The sequence below is a fragment of the Corella eumyota genome, chromosome 2 (genome assembly GCF_963082875.1).
Source record: "Corella eumyota chromosome 2, kaCorEumy4.1, whole genome shotgun sequence".
NCBI lineage: Eukaryota > Metazoa > Chordata > Ascidiacea > Phlebobranchia > Corellidae > Corella > Corella eumyota.
Genome location: NC_137491.1, coordinates 13,299,575 through 13,318,001, shown reverse-complemented (window position 1 = coordinate 13,318,001; position 18,427 = coordinate 13,299,575). Strand labels below are relative to the sequence as shown.

Here is an 18,427-nt window from a genome sequence, read left to right as displayed (position 1 = left end):
AATGTGCCAAGGTTGCCAAATAATTTTTTTTTTTTACATTTATTTTTTCTTGATGTAAGAAAGAAAGCTTTAAGACCTAAACATAGAGTAACATCAGTAACCCCGACAAAGTCCCGAGTTAAATTTGCCAGTGTGGAATATTATAGGTTGTAATTGCCTGATAATAATAAGATGCTGGTTGTGTGTTGGCAGCACCGTTTACAGCGTTACCTCATATTGCCAATGTTACTATAGATATTACATTACATGTAATTTATATAGTGTCACGCCTTTTTATTTATTTATTTGTTTTAATTTTTTTATTATTATTCATTATCAAAATCTAATTCTATTATAAAATAGGTATGTCAAGGTAAAAGCGTTTTAAAAAAATAAAAATATATAAGCACTTTTAAACATTTTATTTAAGGGTTTGAAAATTTTAATAAAAACTAATGCCAAAATTAACACAGCAATTTACAACTTTCTTGATTTTTTATATTTTTAGTTCACTGGAAATAAAGTTGATTTTAATATTAATATCGACGACGTGATCTTGCAACAAATTGAAAACTCCTAAAATAATAGTCTTTTTTATTAAAAAAAGAACAAAAGAATATTTTTATATTTTGGTATTACAGTGTTTATTGGTGGCTAAAACTTCAAATACAAATAAAAAAATCAAATGTAGTGTAGGTGAATCGTAGTATTTATTGTACAATACTTTTATATATATAACTCATTTGCTTAATCTTAAGTAATAACAAAAATATATAAAAATAAATTTGTAATTGCGTTTATAAGTAACCTTGAAACATATTATGTATGTGTGTTGTTTAATCGTATATTAATCAAGCATGTCATTTTATTATTCAAAGTTTTACTCAAATGTGTTTCCCTGACTATTGCAAAATTAACACCTTTTAAACTAAATTCAAATTCCAGTTGAGTAATGTCATCACTTTTACTAATATATATAGTGTGTATAAATACATTGTTAAATTTGAGTAAACATATTTAAGTCGCACTATTGTTTGTTAAACAATAGATGAACTAGCCAAGTTACTGTTTCTTTTGAGTTTTTGTTAATAACAAAACTAGTACAGCTGATGTCTCTTTTGGATCAGAAATTTTATAGAATGTTAAGAGTTATTTACAGACATAAGGAATTGGCTAATAAAACAACAAGCAACATTACCATCACGCTACATGTCTAAAACTGAACAATTTAGTTGTAGATTTATTTTTATTTTATTGTTAGAAGCTAAAATATATGTCAAAAACGATATTAGTTAAAAGCTAATAATAGGTCAAATTAACAATAATGGTAATTGTAGTATTTTAAAAGGTGCAGTTTTATGAATAAAGCAAAAGCTTGCCAAAGAATTTAATCTACTTTATTAATGAGTTTTAATCAAAATAAAATTAAAAATTAAAAATAAATACGAAATAAATGAATCAATACAAAATCACAGATAACAAAGCATACAAATAACAAATAAAATACACTCTCAAGAATCAAAAACCTTATTCTATATTTTACCTTAAACCCCAACTATAAATAAGTTTTTGCGCCCAGCAAACTGACCAGTTTGCAATTTTTCCTATTTTTTAAAAATAACGAACTTCACTTCTCAAAATTTTTAACAAGTTTAAATTGTTTAAATCACGATGACTAGTCATTTTAGTGGAAAAAGTTCAGACGTGTTTTTAGAAACACTAACGGGCAAACATTGTACTTTGTGTTCAAGTATATTTGATACAAACAAACAATTAAAGGAACACGGCGAATTTTATCATTTTAAAAGAGCCATCTTTTACATGTATAATGGACAACCAGGTGGGTTATATTTTACATGACTACATATTTTTATAGAAAACGACAAAAATATTTTAAGTTTTAGTTAGTTTATAAAGTAGGTTTGCAAAATATTAGGTAATAGTTAAACGTTTTTTTGTGTAACAAATAAGGCATACCTAACAAAATTGGTATTTATTTTTAATATTTAATTACCAAAATGACGTAACAAAGTTTTCCTAATTTTTAACAAATATTTATTTTTCAAATAATTTTAGTTCAGTATATCTAAGCTAACATTAAAAATTATTGTTTCTAAAGTAGCGAGAACATTTTTTTAATTTTCAGTTTACAGCGTTAATTGCCGTTTGCCGTGTAAGGCTGGTGCTATAGCTGAAAGAAATACTGGTCATTATCATTGTGCAAGTTGCTTAAAAGCTTTTATTCGAACTTCTACTTTTAACCGTCATATTACAAGTATATTTTTTCTAATTATATAATAAGAAAAAATAAATAAGCTTTAAATTTTTGTTTTATTTTTAGAAACTGGGTGTAGCAAAGCAAATACCGATGAGTTTGGACCTTTAAAAAAACAAAAACGTGGGTGACATTATTAATTAAGAAATCTTAGAGTTCGAAACATATTTTTATTGTCATAATATTTATTATTATTATTATTGTTTTTATTCCTACTAGTCCAAATTTTGGTTCAAAATAACTTTTGTTCTAGTACTTTAAAGGTTTTGAAATTTTAGTATGTTGTTTGTCATAATAAAGTTTTCTGATTCTCCTATTTTCAAAATTGAATTATCACTAATTACTAATTAATAGGTGTTTGTTTATTAAAATTTAAAGATCGTTATCAGGTTTTTAAATTTTGGTTAGTTATATATTAAGATATTTATAACTTAAAAATAAATTAAAAATTTAATTTTTATTACTAATTACTAATTAATAGGTGTTTGTTTATTGAAATTTAAAGATTGTTGTTAGGTTTTCAAATTTTGGTCAATTGAATATCATGATATTGGTAATTCAAAAATGAATTAAAATTTTTAATTTTTATCATTAATTACCAAGTAATAGGTATTTGTTTATTAAAATTTAAAGGTTGTTTTTATTTTTTTAAGTCTTGGTTAATTGTATATCATGATATTAGTTAAATAAAACAAGTTAAAAAATTACTTTTCGTATGTTTTTACATATTTAATAACTTGTTTATTTAATAAAAATTAGAGATTGTTATTAAAGCACAGAATAATAAAAAAAAATTAATTTTTTAGTCTAATAATTAAAAAAGGTATACGTAATATTTGTTTAATTAGTTCAGGTAATATTTTTAATTAAGTAATGTTTATGCAAATTTTTATTCCTAATAAAGAATAATTTTAAAAATAATCAAATAATTTCGAACCATTTTTTATTTATCAAATAAATCTAGTTGTGCTTTGAAATCTATGATTTTAAAACATATTGTTATTGTCCGTTTTTTAGTTGCTGTAGTTTTTGTTGTTGTTGTTGCAGTGCCTGAAAGATGTAAATTTTGAATTGCAATAACTTTAGTTCTTTAACTTTTACATTTTAAAATTTAAAATGTTGTTTATCAGTTTTTATTAAAATTAAAAAAGCAATATTCGCAGCTTTTAAATTTTTATCAATCGTATATTATAAAACCAATGGATTTAAAACAAATTAAAAAATAAATTTTAATTTGTTTATTATATTCCAATGCTTGCTTGTTTGTATACGTTAAAAATTAAAGATCGATTATCTTTGTTTGTTTATTTTTATTGCTTGTTTGTTTAATAAATCTTAGTTTAATATTTAAAATATTTTCATTTGACTTAATAATTTATACAATAAATTTGTTGGATATTATTTTAATTAAGATAAAATATAAAAATAATTAAACCATTTCCAAACATAAAATAAATGTAGTTTAAATATAGACTTATGCGTATTTAGAAATGTACTATAAAACTTTAAGATTTTTTATGACTATTTTTATACCAAATTAAAAAAACATTATCATAGTTATCACATGCACAAAGCCTATTTTTCTGTAGGTAAATGGTATTTATTTTTTTACGAATCGATATCATTTTAAAAATCTCCAAGTTTGAGTTAACATAAATTATTGGTATATGCAATAACAGGTACTATTTTTTGTTTGCAATTAACATTTATTAACAAGGAAAATTATTCAATTGTTTTAGGTGACAAATTTCTGCCAGATTTAAAAGTTGACGATTTATTACCAGATTTAAAAGTAAAAAACATTAAAATGGATAATACTTATGGTAAGTAAATAATTGTTTAGAAATAACAAAATAATTATAGCCTAAAATTTCAGATTTTCAAGCTTTTATTTTTTTAACAATAAAAAAAAACATTTGTTTTCACTAAACCTATGCATGTTTAATTATGGCCAATAAGTGTTTGTTTATTAAAATTAAAAAATTAATATTTGATTTTCAAATTAAATAAATTGCATGTAGGCTAATAGGGGTAATAGAAAAAACATTTTTAAATTTTTTTTTGTTTGTTTATAAATCGCTTTTAATTATTAAGAATTGGGTTTTATAGTAAAAAACGTTTTTTTTTAAATAAATGTACTTATTATACTTGAACATTGGTTAAATTATTAAAATTTAAACTTTTTTTTCGAATTTGTCCAATTGTCTATAATGACATTAAAAATGTGTTTAAACGTTAATTTTTGGTATTTAAATAAAGTTAAAAACTTGATTGTTTATTAATAATTAAAATTTAATATTTTGCTTTATGTTTGATAATTTAGATTTAGGCTATTCAAAAAAAAGTTTTTATTTGACACAAGACTTCGTATAACATGCATATTGATATATTTCCTGAATAAGAAAAAGGAATGATTTTAAACCATAACATTTATAAAATAAATTAGGTTGATTTTTTAATTTTAAAAGCACGCATCTAAATCCTATTGTAAAAAAAGTATATATAAAAAAGTATATATAAAAAAGCCTATCACAAGTAACAATTTTTAAAATATAGCATTAAGTTACAATTAAATAAAAAAATATATTATTTTTTACCAAAAGTGAATGAATTCAAATGCAAAATGTGTCAGAAAAACTTTAAATCTGAAAGTGCTTTGAAGCGACATGGCAATCTGCACAAGGAAGAAAAATTGCAACCAGCTATTTGTATAGATCGAAAAAGAGGTATTTTCATGGTTGCATTGTACAAAAGTGGTCTAATAGCACCGATACATGTGCAAAGCCATAGACGACTGCAGTTAAGTATGTGTAGCAATGAAGATTGTAAATCTATCATGATGGATGAACAAGTGTTAAATCCTGCTGTGGAGTGTATTCATCTCAAATCAGCTTGCAAGGCAACTGCATCAGATTTGGAAATTTTAAATGAAGGTTCCCTAAATAAGTTGGTTGAATTACAAGTTATATCTAACTCCACAAAAGATAAATTGATACAAAAATTTAATGAAAGCATTGAAAAAAATATAACTCTAGTTGTTTACGCAAACTTTACCTTGCTTGGCTATGCAGATCGACATATGCATTTTTCGGTATTTACTGATACAAAAGACTACTATTGTGAATTTTTACGGGTAAGAGTAACCTTTGACACAGTTACTGGTTTATGGTCTTGTAAATGTCCCTTTTCTGGTGTTAATAAATCTTGTGATCATGAGCTGATAAGCAAATGGCTTCTATGTCAAATAAACCTGGATTTGCTTAAAAAGACTTTTAAAAGGTACTATTCGAATATCAGATTTCTAACATTTAGTAACAATACCTTAGTTTTAAGTAATAATAGAATATTTACTATTTAAGTGATTCACAATTACCCACAACAGAAGATAGACAATTGATGAACTATTACCTAAGGGCGAAACGAATTCCATTAAGTTACTTGGAAAACATTGCAAAAGAGCCATCTCTTCCAGTTTGCTTTTATCCTAGCGAAAGCAAGTGTCCACAATGTGGGAGTGTTAAACTTATTAAACAGCCTACAAAAAAAGCTACTGTATATAGCTTTGCTTGCATTTGGAGAAGTATAAATAAATAAAAAACTTAATCTAACAAATTGTATAGTTTTGCTTACCTTTCAGAAGCAACATTAAAATTCCAAAAAAATGTTAAAAATTTTAAGCTTTGGCATTGACTAACCGATGTACTTATTTTTTAAGATGTTGAAACTTGTGAAAAAAAGTGTTTCGACTGCCATTTTCCCATTCGGTTTCAGGAATATACATCAGGTTTCCACAACTACAACAATTCAACTTTAATTTCCTGCAAATTAATAAAATATTTAATAAAAGGAGTTAAGGTAAAGTTAAATAAGTAAAGTTTTATCTTAGAAATCGCTACATTTATTTTTTTTTTCAAGAATCATGTTGGTGTTGAAACCAGCTTAAAAATGCTGTTTGAAGAGGAAATTTCTGATTATAACAATATACGCAATGCTTTTTATCACTTCTGTGCACAAATGTTTACTTGTAGTGAATACTTTCTTTAACTAATCGAAACTTTCTTGTACAAAATACAATTAGTAAGCTTTTGTTCTAACAAACTATAGTGTGGCTTCAATATGTTCAATTAAACTTAATCATGTAAAATAATACAATCACACATATATATATATATATATATATATATGTATATATATATTAGTATAAGTGATGACACTACTAAACTAGAATTTAAAGTTAGTTTAAAAGGTGTTGATTATGCAACAATCTGGAAAACACATCAAATTAAGACCTTGAATAATAAAAGGACATGCTTGATTAATATACAAATAAACAACACACAAACAGTTTATTAAAAATACATGAACACTTGTTTACTTCAGAACAGTGTAACATAAGCACTTTTACTTTATTGCAACAACCTGACATAACATTATCTGACTATACCCTTATAATCCTAAATAACAAACAAAATATATCAGCAATTTACTTACAAAACAAACTTGCTTTTAGATTGGTAGTGCAAAACATATTATTACAATCAATAATCTAACAACATATGGGCAATTCTTATTGAGAAAGTAAATAAAAAAAGAAATTAACTTAAAATATTTGTTTAATTAACTTTACAGTTACTTTACTCTAGTTTTGGTATTTAAGGTTTAAATGTAAAAAAATTTAGGCAATTCATTTTTTATAAAGGATTTTTTTTTAACTTAAAATGTGTATATTTTTGCGGTTTTAGACTAATTTGAAGCAATATTTTCAATTTTATATAAAAATTATAATAGATTTTCAATGTGGAAGTATAGGAGGTTTAAGCATATGCTTAACATAAACTAACAACAAAATTTATATTACAATTTAAAAATCTGCAATTTTTAGGTTATACACACGTAAATATTAGTGTAATTCTGTTACCATAATTATACAAAAAGTTCCATTAGTTTTAATTACATGATTTTGGTGGTTAAGTACTTTACATAAAAACTTAACTTCAATGTTGAGAATCAATTTCAGTTACAATATGGGTAACGGAATTACAACATCAGGGATTTTGTAAAAATGCTTATTCTGCAAGGTTCAAATGATTTAAATTTTTTTTTATTATTTTTATTAGTTAAAAAATGAAATAGCATTGTAATATAATGTCCATTTTTTTAACTTTTTTTGAAAATTAAATTAAATAATGATATTTAACATTAAAGTTGTGATTAACAAATTTATTTTTAATTTATATTTGTCATTCTTACACAAATATTTTAAGCTAATTTTTCCACTAGACATGTAGTTTATGCTTTTTTACCCATTTAATTTGGGTCTAACATATTTACAGACTGACTTTGCCAGCTTGTCTTTAGCGAATAGGAACCATTTAAAATTTTAAACATGTTAATTTGTTTGGTGATTTTCTTTTTACAGTATATTGTTTATAGTTTTTGTTAAAATGGTAGTTAGAGTTTTTAAATTAGGTTTGTGTTGTTCTGTTAAAGAGTTTATTTGAAATTGGCACATAACTGAGAACTAGCTTAATTTTGCAAATTGGCACATATTTAAGAATTACGAATTGGCACATTTTTAAAAATAAGCTTAATTTTGCAAATTGGCACATAATTTATACCATTATCTTAAAACATATCATTACCCTTAACAATCCTCAACTTATTGGCACATAATTTTGAATCAGTTCAATTTTGCAAATTGGCACTTATTTAAGAATTACGAATTGGCACATTTTTAAAAATAAGCTCAATTTTGCAAATTGGCACATAATTTATACCATTATCTTAAAACATATCATTACCCTTAACAATCCTCAACTTATTGGCACATAATTTTGAATCAGTTCAATTTTGCAAATTGGCACATATTTAAGAATTAGCTCAATTTTATGAATTGGCACATATTTAAAAATAAGCTCAATTTTGCAAATTGGCACATAATTTATACCATTATCTTAAAACATATCATTACCCTTAACAATCCTCAACTTATTGGCACATAATTTTGAATCAGTTCAATTTTGCAAATTGGCACATATTTAAGAATTACGAATTGGCACATATTTAAAAATAAGCTCAATTTTACAAATTGGCATATAATTTATACCATTATCTTAAAACATATCATTACCCTTAACAATCCTCAACTTATTGGCACATAATTTTGAATCAGTTCAATTTTGCAAATTGGCACATATTTAAGAATTACGAATTGGCACATTTTTAAAAATAAGCTTAATTTTGCAAATTGGCACATAATTTATACCATTATCTTAAAACATATCATTACCCTTAACAATCCTCAACTTATTGGCACATAATTTTGAATCAGTTCAATTTTGCAAATTGGCACATATTTAAGAATTACGAATTGGCACATTTTTAAAAATAAGCTTAATTTTGCAAATTGCCACATAATTTATACCATTATCTTAAAACATATCATTACCCTTAACAATCCTCAACTTATTGGCACATAATTTTGAATCAGTTCAATTTTGCAAATTGGCACATATTTAAGAATTACGAATTGGCACATATTTAAAAATAAGCTCAATTTTACAAATTGGCATATAATTTATACCATTATCTTAAAACATATCATTACCCTTAACAATCCTCAACTTATTGGCACATAATTTTGAATCAGTTCAATTTTGCAAATTGGCACATATTTAAGAATTACGAATTGGCACATTTTTAAAAATAAGCTCAATTTTGCAAATTGGCACATAATTTATACCATTATCTTAAAACATATCATTACCCTTAACAATCCTCAACTTATTGGCACATAATTTTGAATCAGTTCAATTTTGCAAATTGGCACATATTTAAGAATTACGAATTGGCACATATTTAAAAATAAGCTCAATTTTACAAATTGGCATATAATTTATACCATTATCTTAAAACATATCATTACCCTTAACAATCCTCAACTTATTGGCACATAATTTTGAATCAGTTCAATTTTGCAAATTGGCACATATTTAAGAATTACGAATTGGCACATTTTTAAAAATAAGCTCAATTTTGCAAATTGGCACATAATTTATACCATTATCTTAAAACATATCATTACCCTTAACAATCCTCAACTTATTGGCACATAATTTTGAATCAGTTCAATTTTGCAAATTGGCACATATTTAAGAATTAGCTCAATTTTATGAATTGGCACATATTTAAAAATAAGCTCAATTTTGCAAATTGGCACATAATTTATACCATTATCTTAAAACATATCATTACCCTTAACAATCCTCAACTTATTGGCACATAATTTTGAATCAGTTCAATTTTGCAAATTGGCACATAATTAAGAATTTCGAATTGGCACATTTTTAAAAATAAGCTTAATTTTGCAAATTGGCATATAATTTATACCATTATCTTAAAACATATCCTTACCCTTAACAATCCTCAACTTATTGGCACATAATTTTGAATCAGTTCAATTTTGCAAATTGGCACATAATTAAGAATTTCGAATTGGCACATTTTTAAAAATAAGCTTAATTTTGCAAATTGGCACATAATTTATACCATTATCTTAAAACATATCATTACCCTTAACAATCCTCAACTTATTGGCACATAATTTTGAATCAGTTCAATTTTGCAAATTGGCACATAATTAAGAATTTCGAATTGGCACATTTTTAAAAATAAGCTTAATTTTGCAAATTGGCACATAATTTATACCATTATCTTAAAACATATCATTACCCTTAACAATCCTCAACTTATTGGCACATAATTTTGAATCAGTTCAATTTTGCAAATTGGCACATAATTAAGAATTTCGAATTGGCACATTTTTAAAAATAAGCTTAATTTTGCAAATTGGCACATAATTTATACCATTATCTTAAAACATATCATTACCCTTAACAATCCTCAACTTATTGGCACATAATTTTGAATCAGTTCAATTTTGCAAATTGGCACATAATTAAGAATTTCGAATTGGCACATTTTTAAAAATAAGCTTAATTTTGCAAATTGGCACATAATTTATACCATTATCTTAAAACATATCATTACCCTTAACAATCCTCAACTTATTGGCACATAATTTTGAATCAGTTCAATTTTGCAAATTGGCACATATTTAAGAATTTCGAATTGGCACATTTTTAAAAATAAGCTCAATTTTACAAATTGCCACATAATTTATACCATTATCTTAAAACATATCATTACCCTTAACAATCCTCAACTTATTGGCACATAATTTTGAATCAGTTCAATTTTGCAAATTGGCACATATTTAAGAATTACGAATTGGCATATATTTAAAAATAAGCTCAATTTTACAAATTGGCATATAATTTATACCATTATCTTAAAACATATCATTACCCTTAACAATCCTCAACTTATTGGCACATAATTTTGAATCAGTTCAATTTTGCAAATTGGCACATAATTAAGAATTTCGAATTGGCACATTTTTAAAAATAAGCTTAATTTTGCAAATTGGCATATAATTTATACCATTATCTTAAAACATATCATTACCCTTAACAATCCTCAACTTATTGGCACATAATTTTGAATCAGTTCAATTTTGCAAATTGGCACATATTTAAGAATTACGAATTGGCACATTTTTAAAAATAAGCTTAATTTTGCAAATTGGCACATAATTTATACCATTATCTTAAAACATATCATTACCCTTAACAAACCTCAACTTATTGGCACATAACTGAGAACTAGCTCAATTTTGCAAATTGGCACATGCATAAGAATTAGCTCACATTTTTTTGGCAATTCGGGCAAAATCTTTATTTTACCTATTTTCATGTAATTTTTATAAAGAGACAAGACACTATCATACTATACCATATAATCAACATACAACATGTCTGCAATGCACTAATGACTAACTGACTAACAGACAGACATAAGCCTTAGCATTAGAATTGATGGAGATGCTAATCGCTTTCCTACACAGGATTGATTGTCTGTTTGTACAACACCAGTGATAATCTAAAACGTTAATATTACTTTTAATCCTTTACTATCGATTGGCACATTTACGAGCATATTTCGCAGAATGACACATAATTTGTGAAATTTTTTCAGATTGGCACATTCTAGCTTGGCACATTTTTTGTGTCATTTTTATGTGCCATTTCTTGGCACATTTTGTTTGGCACATTTTTTGTGCCAATATTTTGTGCCATTTTTTGGCACATTTTGTTTGGCACATTTTCTGGTACATGTGCCAAACGAACCCGCAACCCCTATTGCAAAATTCTGAAAAAGATGGTGGTGTATTAACTGTTTATGATGACCATTTATGTTGTTCAAAAAACCTAATTGCTTAAAAAGATTGCAAATAATAAATTATCATATCAGTAGATAATTTGGACTAAGATTATAGACAGACTGACAGATATGACAGATAGACCCTTAAGGCTATAACAATAAATGATGAACAGATGAAGTATATACATTTAATTTTTAAACTTTTAGACTTTAAATTATGATAATTCGGGTTTTGACATATTTAAATAATTGACATTACAACGTTTTAAATTCGTTATGAGCCTATGAACTGCTATTGTCATAAAATAAAAGTTTATTTTTGTGTTTTGAATTGGTTATACAGACTGACAGATATATGTTTTTTTAGATTGTGTTTTAAATTTATTTTCTAGTTTTACTAAAATTAATCATAATGTCGTACGGTTATCCACCAGCAGGCCCACCAGGAGGTGGCTACCCCCCTCAACAAGTAAACGACATAGTATAAAAAAAACTGAATTTTATGCTATTAAGTGCATCTTTTTTAATTACTTGTTTGATTTTTATAGCCTGGCGGTTATGGTCAACCTCCACAACAGGGTGGTTACTCTGGACCAGGCTACCCACCTACTGGGGCACCAGGTGGATACCCACAAGGAGGACCTAATTACCCAGCAGGACCTGGGGCAGTGGGAGGTTACCCACCCCAATCTGGAGGTGGTGGAATTGGTAAGGATTTTATTTTTATCTAGTTTTTTTTAAATTTATATATATATATATAATAATTTATAGGTTTTGAGGGCTTATCTTCAGGTCCACCTCAGCCCCCATCGCAAAACTATGGCCAAGCTCCTGGTGGATATGGGGCACCTGGAGCTTATCCTCCTGCAGGTGGATATGGTGCTACTGCCCCTTCTGGGGGAGGGTATGGTGGACCTCCCCAAAGCCAAGGGGGATATGGCGCCTACCCTCCAGCGAGTGGTGCTGCTTATCCTCCTTCACAAGTTCCACAGGGTGGATATGGTCAAACTCCAGCTTATGGAGCTCCACCTCAACAACAACAAGGTTATGGTGCACCCCCTCAAGCGGGAAATCAGTATGGACAAGGGCAGCCAGCAGGAGGATATGGTGCACCACCTGTAAACCAACCTCAACAATATGGACAAGCACCTAGTCAACAAGGTATATATTTGTTATTATGTATAGTTGTATAGTAGTTTAAAGTTGTTAAGTTGTCCAAATTTTATAAGTGGATCTGCTAAAGTATTAAATCTGACATCACTGTTATGCTAATTATGTTGGCAGAAATAGTAATAATTTGTTTGCCATTTGTAAGCCATTTATTGTATTTTTATTATTATTAATGCAGAATAGCAATTTGGACATACAAAACGACAGTTGCCCTCCAAAACTTATTTCTTACTGTTATACTTTTAGACAGGACAGGTGTAAATGTAAAAGGGGCATGTTATGTTATTAAATTTAAAAGTCTACTTGTCAGGCACTGTATGTTTAGTAACACAAACTCTTGTAGGGAACAGGCAGATAGCTAAAGTGTTATAAAAGAAGAATGTAGTTGGGTTAGATCATTTGACACTTTTCTCAGCTATATAAATTTAATACAAATATTTAAATTTTAACTTAGAATTATATGCATAAAATTAAAACTACTTTACAAAAAAAAACAATGTAACACATCACTTGCATATCAAATTTGTAATATCAACACTACAAGACAAAAAAACTCCACTATTTTTAAGTTTTTTGTGAATATAAATACCTGTGCTCAAATTGTTACAACTTTCAGTTTATTCAATAAATGTTAAAAGTATATATGTTTAAAAGAATAAACTTGCAAAAACTTTTTACAGGTGAAGGTTTAACTTAAATATAGTTACAACCAGTAACAACGTTTATTGTCAAATTTAAAATTACAGTAATTGTTTTAATAAACTTGCAAATTGAATATTCAAATTGAAATATGACCTAAACTCTAAATAGTTGTTAAAATTTATAAATTATAATTTTATTATTAAAATATAAAAGAACTTAACTTAAAAGAGAATAGTTTTCCAATTATTGTTGTTAAAAAATGTTTTAATTTTATACAATGGATAGCCTATGTTATAAAAAATATTTTATAAAGTAAAATAATTTAAGCTTTAATTGAATTTTATAAAACAATCAACAACTTATTTTTTGCGCTGACAAACTATATAATATTCAGCCAGCACTAAAGAAAGCAAATCTGAATTCATAATCAAGCAAAAAAGAATTTTAATATTGATAGTGTATAATCTGACCTTTCTAGCCACTGATATCTAGCATTTACAGACCACTAATAAATCATGCAAGCCCATTTGCGAAATGTATTGCATGCTCGTTCTGTTTTTTTATTATTACGAGTAAGTGGTTTAACTATAATTTAATTGTTTGAAATTTTAAGTAAATTTTTATCAATAAAACTGGAATTGTTTAAGCTAAATGTGTTTTTTCAAAAGATGAAATTTTTATATTAAATTCACTTTTTTGTGGTTTGATCCAGCTTTCAAGTCAGTTTGTTACTTTTGCCAAACTGAAAAGTTACTGATAAGATTTTAAATTATAACAACATCAAAAAATTATTACTTATTTTGTGATGTATAGGTTAGTTATCAGTGGCAAATATTAGTTGCAAATCCAGTTCATATTATAACAAATATAATGCGCCTATAAAACGGGCATCGAGTAGTATCACAAATTTAACTTAAATTGTTAAAAAGGATATCACCTAACTGTGTATAAACATTATAAAATAAATTTTTATTTGTCCCACATATTGTTTTGTTTTAGATTTTTACATAAATATTGGATTTTTTATTTTTTTTTGTAAATTTTGCTAAAAACACCCACTGCGTATTTAATTTATTAATATAATTATACTGGTACTTTTTTTTGTAGATATAAAGGGTTTATAATTTTAAATGAGTAAGAGTTTTAGTATGTCAGAAATGTCTTTATTTGGTTTGTCGTGATGCATTTTGTTTCTTGTAAAATCTGCTTTGGTGTAAACAGGAAATATTAATCACGATTAAAAAAATTAGAAAGCGCTTTGCAGAAGTTTATTAATTTTGGTATGTAACAATGGTAAATGGTAATAACTATCAAGGATACTAATGGCACATTATTAATAGTAATTGGTGCTAGGGTTTGAATTTGTAAATGGTTTGTTTAATGAGCACTTAATAAACAGTTAGGAAAAAGATTTAAATTACAGTAATGTATAATTTAATGAATAGCTAAACATAGAGTAATAAGACATTGTAGAGTATGTGTTGTTAATGGGTGCAATAATTTAACCACGCCCTGTCGTTTCATTTAGCAAGTTTAAAAGTGTAAGATATACAGAACATATGTAGGCCTTAGTTTATATAAAAATATTAAAAAGTCTTCCAAGAAAGATTACTTTTTTTACTTTGAATTGTTATTATATGTCCAACCATCTTTAAAAAAAACATTTATAAAATTAAGAGCTATAAAATAATAAATTCTATATTTCATTATTTATATTTTTATGTTCAGGTTATAATCAGCAACAATATAGTTCGGGTAAAAAGGGAAATAAAATGGCACAAGTTACAAGTTCAATGGCCGGTCTTGTGATTGCTACACATGGAACAGTTCATGATTTTAGTGGTTTTGATTCTGAGACAGATGCCCAGGTTTTACGCAAGGCAATGAAGGGAATTGGTAAGTAAAATTTTAAGTAAATTTTATTTATTATTGCCATACATATTGGCAACTTAGAGAATGTGAAAGGGGGTGGATGTCAATTTATGTTAAACATATATATAATAAAGTTTGTAAAAAATCATAATACATTAACCAAAAACATAACTGATATTTGAAGGAACTGACGAAAAGGCGATCATTAATGTGTTGGGATATCGGTCCAATAAACAGAGACAAGCAATTAAGAATTCGTACAAACAAGCCTATGGACGAGTAAATTTTTCAGATTTTTATTTTTGTCAACCTAAAACACCTAACATTATTGTGTTGTAAAATGATTATAAGTGCAATACAAATTACAATCATAACTTATTAACATTTAAAGCATTTTTGTTAGGATTTGGTGAAAGACATTAAGTCAGAAATTAGTGGAAATTTTGAAGATCTTTGCTGTGCTTTGTTAATGAAGCCAAGAGAGTTTGATGCTTATTGTCTTAATCAAGCAATGAGTGGTGCAGGAACCACTGAATCCGTGAGTTCAATTGATATTGTCGATTTAAATATTTTTATAATTACCTGGAACTAATAGTTTAAATATTTTGTTCAATGTTAAGTTAGTGTTTGGGAAATTCTAAGGTTATCGGCTTTATTAAGTTTGTAGCCTATACTTTTAATTATTAATAATTTTGGCAATCAAATATAGTAAAACACAAGTATACCTTTTTGTATCTTTTTTTTGGTAATGTGATGTAACAATGTCTAAAAATAGCAAAAAACACTTTAACTTGAAAATTCTATTCTTAATAAAAAAAATTTAAAAACTGTTTAAATTTTTGTAGAACAATTTTTTTACAATAGAATAGTTTACAGGTATCTTTATGGCCATTTATAAAACTGTTAAAATTTTTAGACTTTGATCGAAATTTTGGTATCACGTAGTAATGCTGAGATAAGAGAAATTCGGGAAATTTACAAGAAAAAATTTGGAAAAGAATTGGAAAAGGCTTTAATGAGTGAGACAAGTGGACATTTCAGAAAACTTCTTGTTTCACTTAATAATGTAAGTTTTTATTAAACAATTTAAAATGCTTTTCCAATACCCAAATAAAGTGGATTGAGAAATTATTTTTAAGAATTACCTATCATAGCCCAGGTTATCAAAGGCTAATACTGAGCACATTGTTTACTACATACATGAAATATGTATTTCTATATTATGGTCTTTAGGTAAAACTTTGTTAGTTGATTACACAGGAGTGATATCACTGGCACATGATTAATATTTGTTTTCACTGTTTATACTTTAGATTAGTCATAATGAAACTGTAGTTAGTTATACATTGTTATGTTTTTAATGGCCTATTTTGCATTTTACTGTTCCCTGAGGCAGTATTTGATTGACTTGATAGATTTTATTAACGTTTATATTGGTTTAGTTTATTTTGTTAAAATAAATTTAACCAATTAGGGGTGGAAAAAGATATAATTGTTAACTTAAGTGTAAAATCTTAAAAATGTAATTCTTTAAAAATTTCAGTGTAATAAAAGTTTGCATTTTTGTTATGCCTTGCAAAAACGAAAATATCATACATGTGTTTAATATATTCCAAAAATCAATTAACAATAAACTTATCTCACAGGCATCACGTGATGAGTCGAATCAAGTTGATCAGAGCAAAGCGACCAGCGATGCACAAAAGTTGTACCAAGCAGGTGAAAAAAAGTGGGGCACAGACGAAGGCACATTTAATCTTATTATGGCTTCCAGAAACTTTCCACAACTGAGAGCCACATTTGAAGCTTATCACAAGGTAAGTGTTAGTGGGTTGATATATAAAGAAGTTATTTTTTTATTCAAGAATATTTGTAACGTTGAGCGTGTATTAAACTTGGGCCTATAAAATTATTTTTTATAATTTAAAGGTTATTAATTTAATGAAAGGATTGTAAAAATGGGTGTTTCACTATTTGACTAGTTTCTGTTTTAAATTCTTCTACATCAATAAACTATACGTGAAACATTTTTTTAATTACAGATTGCAAACCGAGATATTGTAAAGTCTTTAAAAGGTGAATTTTCTGGCGATGTTGAAGACGGAATGATTTCTATTGTTGAGGTTGCACGAGCACCCCCGGCTTACTTTGCTAGGAGGTTGTATCAATCTATGAAAGGAGCTGGTACTAAGGATGTAATGCTTATTCGAGTCGTTACAACTCGATCTGAGGTAAGAAAAATTATTTATCGGTCTTGGTCATAAACACCTGTTCATGAATATCGTTTCTGTTTTATTGTAACCATTTACGTTTTATTTCATATGTCTGAATTAATGCGATGTTTAAATTTGTTTTAGTCCTTATTATATCATTTTAAACTTTTGTGTTAGTTGTAAGCTATTACTACAACGACCAAAGGGCTTTAAAACTAACTTTTGTTTATCGTTTAGGTGGATATGGTTGAAATAAAGGAGACGTTTCAGGCGATGTATAAAATTCCCTTACCAAAATATATCGCTGATGACACAAGCGGAGATTACAAAAAAATGTTGTTGGCGCTCGTTGGTCAATAATTAAATAATTGCGTCATCATTTGAAAATCAATTTGTCATCATAGTAGTGTAATATTTGCCCACATTTTACCAAATTGTACTTATGTTTACGTTTTAACGGCACCGAATAAAGTAGTTTTGTAACAGTCTGTACCATGAACTCACTTTTAAGTTACTGGAATTGATTTGGCAATAATAACTACAAATCTCAATTTTTCTTATAGATTTTAATTCATTTAACCTTAAGAGCGTTTAATTTAGAATGTAGATTTTAATTTTTGTTATTTTTCGTAGTTTTAAGAAAATATGTTTTATGTATATTTTTTGGATTTTAAAATATATATTTTCTTATGTAATTGTTTAAAACCAGTAATTGCACTATCACTGACCTAATTATTGCTTAAATCGTGTGAAAATGTATATTTGCATGAATTATTTGTATGATTATAAAATATACTCCCATTATTACAGAAAAAAGCGCTTACCATTTTAAATAATTAAAGTTGGGCAGCTATTTAAATTTATACCAACCACAGCGTTGTATAAATAAATTGTTATACAAACGATGTAAATACAACAGTTAAGCAAAGCTAATTGTAAAACGATTTGTTACACTATTTTCAAAGGTCCTAGGTGAATAACTGCAGGGTTGAAT

At 26.7% G+C, this 18,427-nt stretch overlaps 1 protein-coding gene across 2 annotated transcripts; it reads left to right on the top strand.

Annotated features, from left to right (window-relative positions):
• Positions 1–11,884: 11,884 nt before the first annotated feature.
• On the top strand, positions 11,885–18,269 carry LOC145741319 (annexin-B12-like). 2 transcript variants are annotated; one of them, XM_082558891.1, is made up of 10 exons: positions 11,885–12,005; positions 12,085–12,244; positions 12,329–12,697; positions 15,077–15,244; positions 15,405–15,499; positions 15,624–15,758; positions 16,137–16,286; positions 16,867–17,037; positions 17,263–17,451; positions 17,671–18,269. In XM_082558891.1, exons 1-10 carry the CDS (start codon positions 11,949–11,951, stop codon positions 17,791–17,793), a joined length of 1,617 nt encoding a protein of 538 aa, XP_082415017.1. In that variant the 5' UTR covers positions 11,885–11,948; the 3' UTR covers positions 17,794–18,269. The 2 variants fall into 2 exon arrangements, with proteins under 2 accessions (XP_082415017.1, XP_082415016.1); XM_082558890.1 differs by having other exon boundaries at positions 12,308–12,697.
• The last annotated feature ends 158 nt before the right edge of the window (positions 18,270–18,427 follow it).